The following is a 13134-nucleotide window of genomic DNA, read 5'->3' as shown; positions in this document are numbered from 1 at the left end:
TAAGCTCCTCAACCAACTTACATAATATTAATTAAGATAAAGTTACCCAATAATTTGATCAAAATCCCATTTCCCATATGACCTCATTAATTCTCCTTCCACTTTTTATGTTTGTATATTATTGAGAGACAAAAAAGAAAAAGGGGCATTTGGGTTCTTTACGAAATGGGCTAAATTAAAAGTAACTAATTACTTTGAGGAATTTAGGTGGGTGAGGTAAGCTGATGAGTGTGCCTTTGGCTTTGCCCTATATAATAACAATGGCGAGGCAGGCGGTCTGAAGATAAGGATCACCGCCATTATTTACTAAATATAAGATTAATATAATGGGTTTTAGGCTATTTGATTAAGTGGTAATGACGTAGAGTTGATGTTGCCATCCATTTCTCAAGTGTTTGCATCCATTTTGATTAACCATATTTAATCCACAATTCGGTTTGAATTTTGTTCTGTTTAGTTAAAATATAGATAGATTAATTACGATAGGTTAGATCAAAGAGTAAATTGGTCATTCATTTAAAAATTTTAATTATTTTTATGGTTTAAAATTGGTTTAGTACGCCAGCATGTGATTGTTTGGTTATTTTGTTACTTACATTGTTTTTAACTATGCAAATGAATGGAATTTTTAACAAAATAAACTGATATTTGATTTAAGATACAGAAACTAATTTACCCGTTTCTTAAATAGAGAAAAAGTAAAATACAATCTAACTTCCGATAAAGAGATCTCTATGATACTTTTACTAAATTTCATCCTTGATTTTTAAAACTTTATAATTTGGAATTTAAATTTCACTACTTTTTGTAATTATAAATTTCACCTTATGTAGTGCTTATAATAATTTATTTCCTATAATTGTAACTTAAAAAATAATTATTTTAGCCGTTGATAAAAGTGAAACTCATTTAATTAATTAGTTTGCCAACAAAATCAAATTTGGAATCTGTACTTTAAAGCAGTACATTTATGAGTTGATTATGCATATGAACACATTTTAAATGGATATAAGAACAATTTAATTATAATTCATATGAATCATAGATAAACATTGAATGAACATATACATATATATTAGAAAACACAAACCATGATCATAATTATATACTCATGCTTGAATTTTTAAAAAAACCCTACAATATATTAGTTTATTTAAATGAATGGATTGCTCTTGCATTGGGTTATTTTATTTGATTGTTGTTTTTTATTTTGAGAATAAGAAAGATCAAGTATTGTTTTTTTTTTATTATAATTTTTTCTTATAATCGGGGAGGAGTTTGGGATTGAACCCAAATTCTCGTATCTACAACATCCACATAATTGAATGAGAAAAGAGCCGATTTGGAGGCTAAGCTCAGAAAGGTGTGGGGCTTTATTAAGATAAGATGTGTAAAACAAAGACCAATAACCCAGATAAACTAAATAGACCCATAAACCATATATTTAATGATGATAAGCCCAATAACAATATCCATATTTCAAGTTAGAGGAATTTCTCTTCTAACTAATTAGGATTATGAAGAAAAAAACAAGACGGACTGATGCGGGTCAGGCTTGTTGAAATTGGATAAAGACAAAGCCCATTTGATTTATTTGCAGGAATTAATTTTTGGGCAAAAAGTTTAAAAGAAAAAAAATTTTGAAATGTTTATAACATAATTGGCGCCAGTTTGAGGGCAATATTAAACATTTTAAAATGATTTACCCAATGTTTTAGGGCTTTTATATTGATAACAACTTCTTTTAGGAAATAAAACGTTTTAAATTATTTATAATTTTTAAATAAGAAAATAATAATTAACTTCGTTTCAACATTTTCAATTATATATTTTATTCATAATTTAGATTTGGCGAAATTATTTAATCCGATATTTCAAAAAACGGTACATCCATCATTAATCAAAAACCCTAAAGCGCGTGCATTTCAAATTCCCTCAAATAGCTTTTATTCTGATTAGATAAGAGTAGTTAAAAAACAGCTCCTCCACCCCACACCCGTAACCCAGGAAAATGAAATCATAGCATAAATTATACTTTCTCAAGCTTTTCACTAATTATGATTTTCTTCTTTTAAACTGCCCAATCAAATTGCAGCAACAACCGCCATTATCCCTTTTTTTTTTCTTTCCTTTCTATCAAAGTATCTTTCTCACCCACTATCCCCAATATTAGGATAACAGATATTGATAATATCAAGTACCCAATAATTTATTTCCAGATTCCTCAGTTTCTGTTTCAGCTGGGTTTTCAGTTTTCTTTTTTCTTTTTCGGATTATTGTTGTATTTTTGGTGGCTGTGAGTACACTGATGATCGGTGTTGTTTGGTAGTTTCGCCCGGGAAAAAAAAAGAAAGAAAAAGAAATGGTCACTGTTCATCGTATGATCACTACTTGGGTAACTGCCCTTCTTGATTGCATGTGGTAATTTTTTTTCCCTCAATGATTTCATGGTTTATTTTCTTTTTGGATTTCTTTTTACTTATTTTTGTAGTTTCATGTGATACTTAAGGCGCGTTTTAAGTCACAGTTTACCTGATTTAGTGCTGGCCTTTGGATTTGAGAATACGTATAGGCTGAGAAAACGAGATTAATATTTGCAACTATATTGTTGGGCTAAAGAGTACCAATTTAATAGAATATGAGTTAAAAGGGAGGCCTTTATTAGGAATTAGGACCAAAACGCAGTTTTTTTTTCAATAAATCACCGAACAAAAACGTTGAAGTGGAACTGGAAGTCCCAATCTTTAAAGACAAGGAACCACATTTTTTTTCTTTTCTTGGTGGGGGTGAGTAGCATCATGTTAGTACGAATTAGATACAATGGCATAGCTGTTTATGCACAATATGTTGCAACTGTAAATTGTTTGATGGGATAGGACAAAATCCTGAGTTAATAAACATGTGATGGGAGGTGGAGAACAAGGGGGTTTTGTGAAACTTAATTTGCTTATATGATTTAACTTGGTTTCAATGCAACTTTAGTACCATGAGAAGATGGCAATACTAGTAATATCATGGAGGGAAATGTAGAAAATGGACAAAATCTCTACAGGTTGAGTTATTGTTACTGTATCTCATACTAGCTCCATTCACAAGAAATTTGTTTCTAGTTGGTCATTCTAGGAATCCTTGAAAGGGTATAATTTCTTTGACCAAATGAAACTTCCTATAAATTATGCATGGTCTTTTCAGATTTGTGTGTATGGCCGGATTAAGGTGCTTATGTATGTCAAGGAATTAATCTGTAATTGGGGAAGAAGGTATCTATTTGTCTATACTAGAAAGGAAAAGATTTCTCCAAGTGGAATATGCACATTCTCTGAACATAGTTGCAAATTTGCAGAATAATCTGTTGACAATGTCATGCCTCTTTCCCAGTGTAGCAGCTGAGAAACCAACAATAATACTACTTTTTAGGGACTTTTTTAGCTTTCAATTTGGTAATATGCTTTTCTTTCCTTTTATTAGCTAATCTTAGGACTTCCTTAATGTCATTGGTGCAAATCAGGCCTGTAAATACTAGCCTAGCTGCTCAAGCTATCTAACAGACGCAAAGTGTTTTTCTTTTATTGCCTTTTCAATTATATGATATCGTTCCACTCGGAGATATAGTTGGCAAATTGCTGCAGGACTTAACAGTTGATACAGTGTGGCTGTGTAACTAGTGAATTTCAGTGATATTTTCCTATTTCTGAAAGTTGAAAAAAGCGAAGGGAAAATGTAGCTTTCTACCAAATTTACTTTTGTTTAAAATGGTAAAACCCATTTGCTACGGGTTCAGTTCTGCAGTTGCTGCTTGCTAGATGTTTTATATATCTGTGTATGGTTTTAACCTGGTTTTCAACAGAGCAGTGGTTGTTTCGGATGCTGCACTAAACCCACACCGATTATTGCTGTGGATGAGCCAACAAAAGGATTGAGAATTCGAGGGCGTAGAGTGAGGAAGCCTAGCATTTCTGATGATTTTTGGAGCAGCAGCACGTATGAATTGGAAAACAGTGCCCTCCAATCTCAAAGGAGCTTGTCTTCAATTAGTGCGTCAAACCCAACTCTAAGCCAATGCAGTAGCAGCAGTGGCATTGTCAACCCATCTGATTTTGTAAATCAGGGCAAGTTTTGTTTATTATATAATATATATATTTCTAAGTCGACAGAATATATGAGTAAAGGATAGATCATTGAAATTTGATTCATGATGTTATTGTCAACTTTGAGATTCTCAAAATTAAAACGTACAATTATATTTGTGTTCATTGTAGGTCTTATTGTCTGGAATCAGGCCAGACTCCAATGGATTGGAAGTAATAGGCCCAGGAACCATACTCGACAAAGTCGACAGCCCAGATTAAGGTGTGTCACTCTTCATCTTGAGATTCTGTGTTTGTAGTTTGTATTAATCTTACGTATCTTAATTTCCCTGATGTTACATTGTTACAGTTCGAATGCATCTTATGAAAGTTTACTTGGGACCAGGAATCCATTCCCACGACCAATTCTTCTTTCCGTAAGTCTATGCTTCGTGTAACCGGCTTTTATGTAAAGCTTTTCTTGGCCTGCACTAATTTTTCTGTCTTCTAACAATGACTTAATTTGCAGGAAATGGTTGATTTTCTGGTGGAAGTATGGGAAGAAGAGGGATTGTATGCTTGAAGTTAATATCAAAAAAAGGAAAAAACGATTTCAGTCATTTAATTAGTAAAAACTGTCCATCTTTGTGATTTTGACCATTTAGGGAAAGCTGTATATAGCTATGGGGAAAATGAAGCAAAAAAAGGGAAAAGAGATCAAAAACAGAAGTTCCTATTTCAATTTGTATAATTTCATAGTATCCACAGTCTACACTCTTTTGTTCCAATGCTTTTCTCCTTCCCTGTTCTTCATTTTCATTATGCCATGTTAGATAAACTGGTATAGTAACTTTCTGCTCTCATTTCGTTCTATTGCCATTCTTTTTCGAGGCTTGCAAAAGCTGGGAAATGGTATCACACTACTTTAAACATGAATAACATTACGTTTTCAATTTACGTGTCGTTTTAAATTTTAAAATTTAACCGATACTTTCAGCACAACATCCTGTCTGTGTGCCGACTGCCGATGCGTCAAATCTCGACGACGGCTAAGCCATCTTACCAATGCAGAGATACAGCTTCGCTCAATGAATGTTTGATAAAAAACAAAGACAATGATCTAGCAACGACCACCATTTTCAAATATCTTGAAAGCATTCAAGGAAATGATTAATTGAATCTTAGAGAAATAATCAACTTTATGATCTCATTCACATGAAAGCTCCCTTTTCTTTTTTTTTTTCTTTTCCTTTCTCTATCCTTGTTTCTTGACCCATTGCTTTTGGCTTATTACACAACGCAGTATGTGCAAACATATTCTATTTAAAAACATTAAGACAAATTAAGAGTTACAACAAACATTACAAAAAAAGAATACTTATTTTGAAACTTTTAAACTTAAAAATCCAATCTTCTAACAACTTGTTGATTCATGCATATGATAGTCTTCCCCATTTGGCAACTAACCTTCAGCCTCTCCTTTGTGTAATAAAAAAATAAAGCAAATTGGATGTTGAAACTTGGGCTGAATTCCTGGTACCAAACCAAACGCATACCTTTTCCTAGTTTCCTCCCAATTCCCAATATTTACGTCTTCTCCCGTTAAAGACCCCTTTTTTTTCACAAGGAATTTTAATAAACCCAATTTGTCTAATCCCCTGGTATTGCCTCAACTTTATATATATATATATATGTAAAAGAAGGGTTTGCTTATTCGTCATTTATAAACATTTTTTAAGAATGATTTCATTTATTATTTCAAAAAAGATTATTGCATTTAACATTCATTAGTTATATCCTATATAAAAATTGCAATTGGGGTTTGCACTTGCTCCATGTAGACATAAAATCCTGGTTGGAATTTGGATTAACTATGAGCTACCTCCATGATTGGTCCACTTGGAAAAAAAATCAAATGGCATTGCATGTTTGGGTCTGACATTGAGATATCATATATAAGTATTAGAGATACGCCAGATTACCAAGTACCAGCAACTTGCTATGCTGTCAAAATCAAAATCATGCTTTCCTTCTGAAACAACATGATGAACTTGAACTGGAAAACTGGAAAGTGCAGCTAATGCAATAATTCTTTCTTCTTCTTTTTTTCTATTTATATACTTTAAAAAAAATAAAATGGTTGAATAGAGAATGACAAAAGAAGTAGTGCATAAATATGGATGGGGGCACTTGCACGAGTTGAATGACTTGTTTAAAAGACTTCACTTTCAAAATTGTCATATTTACCAAACTGCAATGAAAATGATGTTGTTCAAGGCAATCAAAACTCTCTTTCCATCACGTATTCAAAGTGAAGCACAAATTTGAGGTTGTAAAATTTAAGAGATAGGATTCAATTATTCAACCTTGCTTTTTTCTTTCTCCTTTTATTATAATTTAAAATTCTCACAATTTTATCTCCAGTCACATTTATTTTTATTTTTTCAATTTTAATTTCAGCTCGCGACTGGGTATGGGACCAAGATACAATCCCATATGCCAACCAACAACTTACATTCAATGCATATTTTTCTTTACTTCAAGGCAACGAATTACACCATAAAAATCTAATGCATGCATCTCCTCCACCCCATCTTCAAGTTGAGTTTGTCAAATTTGAAATTCATGATATCTTTTGCTGTATTTTTTTTCATTTTAAATAAGCATTTAAAACAAATAAAAGAGAGGAATGAAATTAAAATTATGGGTGGAAAAGGACAATTATGAATTACCCCATGCCTATGGATATCATCATAGTTTTCCCACCTAAAATACTATCTATTTGTGATGGTTAAAATATCTCTATAGTCTCTTTATTTTTTATATTTCAAAATTTAAGTTTAATTATTAATACTATTAATTTTTTTAATTAAATTTATGGTTACGATATTTTGAAATAAAAGAACTACTCACTTGGTAGCTATGCACTTGTCCTGAATTTAACAAATAAATAATAATAATATTAATAGTTAGACTTGAATTTTAAAATATGAAAAGACGAAAAATACAAGTACGGTAAACACATTTTAACCATTTGCGGTTGTGATCAACCACTAAAATCTGATCAAGTCAAATAAATAAAACGAAAAGAAGGGGAAAATGGATTTTGTAAAGTTGGTGCCGTTGAATTTTATACTCTTAAGACGGATGTAGTTTTGGAATATGGCCCACAATATTCTTTTGAAAAGAAAAAACAGCATGCATACATTTAATCTAGTAGCGATTTTTAGCGACGAAAGAATCACGACGTCGCCAACCGGTTGGGCTATTCGGATTTTACATTTTATTTCATCCATCCACGGTAATATATGCATAATAAGGGTAAATTAGATGAAAAGGCCGATTTTAAAAAATAATTAGAGTTTTAGGTTTTTTTTCTATTTTTAGGGAAATAGATCGATTTTAGAGAGAAACAGAAGCCACGCTTTCTAGTCACCTAAGCTGAAAATGCGTTCAGACGTTATGATAGTTTTAAGGTATATTTGAGTTCACGATGATTCGATAGTATTCGAAGACCCACGCATTTCATCTATCGTGTCAGGATGAAACCATCACTTTAGAAGTCTATCGCATTGCAACTCAAGCTATCAATTCACAGTGGTTATACAATCATGGGTTGAAGTATAACTAAGGCTCTCAGTTGACAATGCTTATGCAATCACGGGTTGGAGCATTACTCATGCCCCTAGTTGAGAGTGGTTATATGGTCATGGGTTCAAGTTTCCATAAACCCCATACTTAAGTTTGAGACCATGATCATAAGGAAAAACAAAAGAACTTTCCAGTATAATGAACTTGTTCTTTTTCTCCATCTCCATCAAAACAATATCCTTAACCTTATTGTCCGAAACCTGTGACAGAGTTGGGGCCAAGAGGATTTTTAGAAGGGGAGTGACTGTGATGCTGGAGAAAAAAATGAAACTCAAGTTGGAGTGACAGCGGTTGTAGTCATTAATGAGTTCTTTAAAAACAACAATCGCTATCGTCCTGAGTCATGTTTTAACTTTTCTCCAGCGTCATAGTCACTCCTCCCCTTGAAAGTCCTCTTGCCTCCGACTCTACCATAGGTTTCAAACAATAAGGTTAAGGATATTGCTTTGGTGGAGATAGACAAAAAAGAATAAGTTCATTATACTAGAAAAGCCCATTTGTTTTTCCCTATGATTATGGTATCAAGCTTATGTATGGAGTTTATAAAACATCCTCTTCCAGTGGCATTAAATTTGACTCCATGACTACATAACCACCGCCAACTGGGGACCCAAGTTACACTTTAACCCGTGACCGTATAACTACCATGAACTTCGAGCCCGAGTTGCAATGTAACGAATGAAATGTGTGGCTCTCTGAGCTCCACCGCATCACTGTGAATTCAAAAATACCTTAAAACTATGAGAATGTTTCCCTCAAACATAAACACAAATAAATCTTTCTTTCAGAAAGTTTCAACACTCAACAAAAAAAAAAATAAAAGAGAATTTTTTTAGCTTGTAGAGGACGGTGGGTGAGATAGTTAATCTAGTAAGAGGGAGCAAAACCCCCTTCTATATAAGAAACTGAGGGAATTTTTTAAAAAAAATTTAGTGGGACCCCATGATCATTCGAGATTCCCAAGATAGGATGTTTGAAAATTAACCTAGGATTCTCGGGTTCTGAAATTTTTTCATGGGCTAAGTGCAAGAGGCGTTTTCAGCTGAGGTGGCAACAGGATGCTAAAAACACGCCCTGTATGATGCACAAAAGATGGAATGTGTGTGTCTCGAGTGTAATTGTACACTCACAACACGAAATATGAAATGTGTGTGTCTTAGGATATGTGTATGTACAAAGATCATTACATGTTATATCAGGATCTAGCATTTGTTGCGGATCACCAAGTATAATGTGGTGTGGTGAAGGGATGTATTAGTATTTGAATATGCATTTGATGCCTTTAGGCTTTGCACTTCAGTGCCTTAGTGTGTTGTAGTTTAAACTTTATGAGCTATCTGGTGTGGTGTAGTTTACACATGTATTCGAGTCTGTTTTACTAGGGTTTCATCGGGCGTAACATTCTGATCAGAATTGGAAAAATTAAATATGAAAAGAAATAGATTGACAATAGAATGTGATACTGAAATAAATATAAATAAGTCGATAAACTCAAAAAACGAGTTTGGAAGGTATGAAAACAAGATAAATAATTTGAATGTCATGGAACATGAATAGTAAAATGTGTTAGATTTGTAAAATAAATCTAAAATAAAATTGAATAAACCAGGATCTATCATGTCAAATAATCAAGAATAAATCAATAATAAAACTAAATGCGTAAGTGCACCTAAATCCATGAATTCCTTGAAGCTTTTCCTGATATTGGGGATTTGATCTTCCAAATTAGCACACAAGAAATTCAAAGAATATTATTTCTATTTCCTAATGATGGGATATTGGAAAAGATATCTTGTGTATAATTTGGGGACCATAACCCTAATATTTATAACCTTGGCATATTAGTTCTAATTCCTAATTAGCCCATCTTTAATTAAAATTTTATTAGAACTCAATTACTAGAGTATCTATACATATTTGACCCATACTTTATTTAATAATTAAAACCCAATAAAATTTTAACCAAATTAGATCAATTTTAATTTGGGCTAACCTATCATGATAGTAAATAATAACATGTAATTACCTTTATTATATATGTGATGTCCATATTTTCCAACAAAACGTTAATAGCATATAAAGATGTGTGATAAATGTTTGTTAGTGTTATCTAATAACGTATGAAAAATGGTAATTGCCAATTGGTATGTATAGATTAGTTGCCTTGCAAATATTGACGAATGCATTAGTTATTTGTTATATTCATCTACTCATTTGTATCTAAGATGTGATGTTAGATTGGTAGATTATAACTTGGCTAAATTGTGTAATGGTGTTATGCACGGTCCTTGTAAATGTTTATGTTATCTTGAATCAGATAGTACCACAAAGCTTATTGCTCAGTGTACGGTTTATTTTCTCCGTGTATAGGTTCAGGTGATTCTCGAAACCTTGAGACTTGAAGCTAGCATCCTGACTATTGTTTCCAACCGAACAATGTTTGTTTTAAGTGGTTCATTTTGGTTTTTTGGCGTGTACCTAAGTATTTCGGTTTAATGTTTCAAATGGTTAGGTTGTTTAAGTTGTAATCACATGCAAATCTTAGGAAGCATGTTTGAATATACTTCTAAGGTTGATTTGCAAAATTGAAGGTCAAAAATTGTGTATTCGTATGTGTTTTTGGTTGGTTATTTTGAAGGTATAATGGTTAAAGTTAGGTTTGGAATTTTATACTTTGGAAGGCCATTAATTTAATATCAAGACAAAATATTATAAGTGTTTCTAGTTCATTTTAACTTATAACAAATTAATTTTAAAAGAAATAGATCGTCACGTCCCAATGAGAAACCTCTAACATTGTGACAAGAAACAGAGCTAGGTCCATGTCGCAACGTCGTTACTTTAAGGCGACGACGAGCCCTAAACAGAGAGTTACATTGTGATGAGAAAACTTCGAAGTCGCGACTGTAATGGCCCAATATTGCCTAGCCCAATATAAATAATAAAAACCCAAATAAAAGCCCAAAATTAAACAGTTTATTATAACAAAATTCCAACCCAATAGTAAAAAGCCCTAAGCCCAATTAATTGGCCCACAACCTAAACAATTTCAGCAGAAAAAAAGAAGAAGCCTTGGAACCCTAGTCGCACGCCTCAGCCGCCGCTCCAGCAAGCCATCAAGCCGCAATCAGCCTCTGGCCTCGCATGCGCGCCACTGCCACTCACGCGAGCCTCCGTACACGTCCCAGCTAGCCTTCATTCGACACCTGCAAAGGACAAACAAACGAGCAACGCAACAGAAGCTGCAAAAAAAAGAAATAGAAAAACAGAAAAGACAGAGAAAATAGAGGGGATTTTTCATCTTCATTTTATTTCTTTTTTCTGATTCGGCTATATAAAGCCAAATACTACAATGTAAAGCAAAAAAAAAAAAACTCACGCATATTGTATCAAACACGAAATCAATACAAAGAAAAATCAAAAAATTGAAAAGCAAGGTTTTTTTTTCTCTCTTTTGATTCTGTTCCTTTTCTGTTGCGTATTCTTTCTTTTTCTTTTTATTACTAATCATATATATATAAGAGTATATATAAAATAGAAAGAAAAAAGGGAAGGAAAAGCTTACCTCGGTGACGTCGGAACCTCTGTTTGCTCTGTTCCAAATCGGAGTTGATAGTAGAAAGTCTCTGGACTTGAGGTGGCTGAGGATGTGAGGGATTAGGTTTTAGTTTGGGGGGCTAATGCTTAGTTTTCTTTAAGTCTATTTAAGGCTGATAACCGCTGATTTTAGGGTTTTAAAGTTGGTATTTATAGTGTGAAAAACGACACCATTTAGGGCCTGTGTCAATGGCTCTGAAACGGTGCCGTTTTAGGCCGCGACCCGATGACCCGACCCAGATGCGGCTAGATCCGCATGTTCTGGCGTAGGGAGGGATATTTGCGCGACCAGTCCATCCCTTTTCTGGTGTATTTGAATCGGTCTCCTTCCTCCCTTTCAATTTAGCCCCGTATTATGCTTTTGTTTCATTTCAACCTAGCTTTCAACACTGCGTTTTGGGGAAGCGAGATATTTCCCAATCGGGCCCCCATGTAATACGCGTGTTGCAGCATGGTCCCTGGCCTCTTTTCATTATTTATTATTTATACCCCATATTTTGCTGTAGTTTCAATTCTCTTTTAACCTTTATTTAAATTGTTTTAATATATTTTACATTTTAAACGATTTTATTTTCTTTTTTTATTACTTTATTTACATATTTTAAACTTTTTGTATATAGCACCTATTTTAATATATGTATGTATATATTATTTAGTTTAAATTGTTTTTTTATATATGTATATATATTATTTAGTTTAATTTTTTTTATATGTTATTTCAAAATTTGATTATAGTTTATTTTAAAATTCCTCTTTTATATATCATATTTAATTCATTGTATGATTTTAACCTACTTTGCAAATGATTTATTTTAAGTTATTTATATATAATTTTATTTTTAGTTGCTTTATACATAAATTTTAAATTTATTCTATACCACTTGCTTTAAATTGATTTATGTTAGTTTTCTTTTAACTTTTTTCATGTACTATTTATTTAAAATCTTTTACCTCTTATTCAATTTGTTTTACGTATCTTACTCAAATTGTTTTACGTATCTTACTTTAAATCCTATTTAAAACGTTTGGTTACCATTTTGAAATTAGTTTTACGATTATTTCATTTTAATTTGCCTTGTATTATTTAATCTATTCATCTTTAATCATTCATATTATTATTTAAATGGTGTGTGGTGTGAGATTATTATTTTTATGTATGGTATTTGTCTATTGGTATTTATTGATTTATTTGTGATCGCTAACATGTATTGTGGTTTACGAATTTTCACCTCGCATCGAACATTGTTACTCCATTGCGCTTTTATTCATTCAAAGTTGCGCTTAACCTCATTTCAGTATCAAAACCAATTTATTCAAAAACTTTCAAAATAACGCGACACTCAGAATTTGGGATCCTCGAAAAGATTGTGTCCTAACTTACTGGATTCCAATCTTTCTCGGGATCTAGGAAACCGAATATCCTCTTTATTTTAAACATAGATAAAAATCTCATTCTCGGGGATTCGATATATTGTGCCCTAACGCATTGGGTATGACATGTTGCTTTCCCGAGACAAGGATTCTTCTAAAAATCAAGGCAATATTCGATATTTAGGAATTTTGTGAAATCGAACCCTAACTTACTGGGTTTTGATTTTCTCATTTAACCTAAATAATCAGATATCCTTCTCAAAATGTACAAGTTTTAAAAGTCAAAAGACAAACTTAATTTCGCGGATTTAAAATGTTACACTCTAACTTACTGAGTGTGACAATCTATTTCCTTGAAATAAATGAGTTTCATCCTCCGATTCGTTTTATTCAAATTTTCTTTTCAAAGGATTGTATTCTAAAATCTTTTCAAATTCTCGACACTAAG

General features: G+C 32.5%; 1 protein-coding gene across 2 annotated transcripts; it reads left to right on the top strand.

Annotated features, from left to right (window-relative positions):
• The first annotated feature begins 1973 nt into the window (after window positions 1–1973).
• Window positions 1974–4855, top strand: LOC107907333 (uncharacterized). Of its 2 annotated transcripts, none has more exons than XM_016834677.2 (5): window positions 1974–2395; window positions 3848–4109; window positions 4260–4350; window positions 4438–4504; window positions 4597–4855. In XM_016834677.2, the coding sequence occupies exons 1-5, from the start codon at window positions 2363–2365 to the stop codon at window positions 4648–4650; spliced, it is 507 nt and encodes a 168-aa protein (XP_016690166.1). In that variant the 5' UTR covers window positions 1974–2362; the 3' UTR covers window positions 4651–4855. The 2 variants fall into 2 exon arrangements, with proteins under 2 accessions (XP_016690166.1, XP_016690165.1); XM_016834676.2 differs by having other exon boundaries at window positions 1977–2421; window positions 3853–4109.
• The last annotated feature ends 8279 nt before the right edge of the window (window positions 4856–13134 follow it).

This window comes from Gossypium hirsutum, chromosome D05 (assembly GCF_007990345.1).
Source record: "Gossypium hirsutum isolate 1008001.06 chromosome D05, Gossypium_hirsutum_v2.1, whole genome shotgun sequence".
Lineage (NCBI taxonomy): Eukaryota > Viridiplantae > Streptophyta > Magnoliopsida > Malvales > Malvaceae > Gossypium > Gossypium hirsutum.
Note: the sequence above shows the minus strand (reverse complement) of the source record. Positions and strands in the feature narration are given on the sequence as shown.

Bases quoted from the DNA above. Each gene is read 5' to 3' on its own strand.
- LOC107907333 (XM_016834676.2), top strand. From the start codon at position 2,363: ATGGTCACTGTTCATCGTATGATCACTACTTGGGTAACTGCCCTTCTT. The intron at 2,422-3,852 runs GTAATTTTTTTT...TCAACAGAGCAG, and splicing joins GCCCTTCTTGATTGCATGTG to TGGTTGTTTCGGATGCTGCA. The intron at 4,110-4,259 runs GCAAGTTTTGTT...TGTTCATTGTAG, and splicing joins ATCTGATTTTGTAAATCAGG to GTCTTATTGTCTGGAATCAG.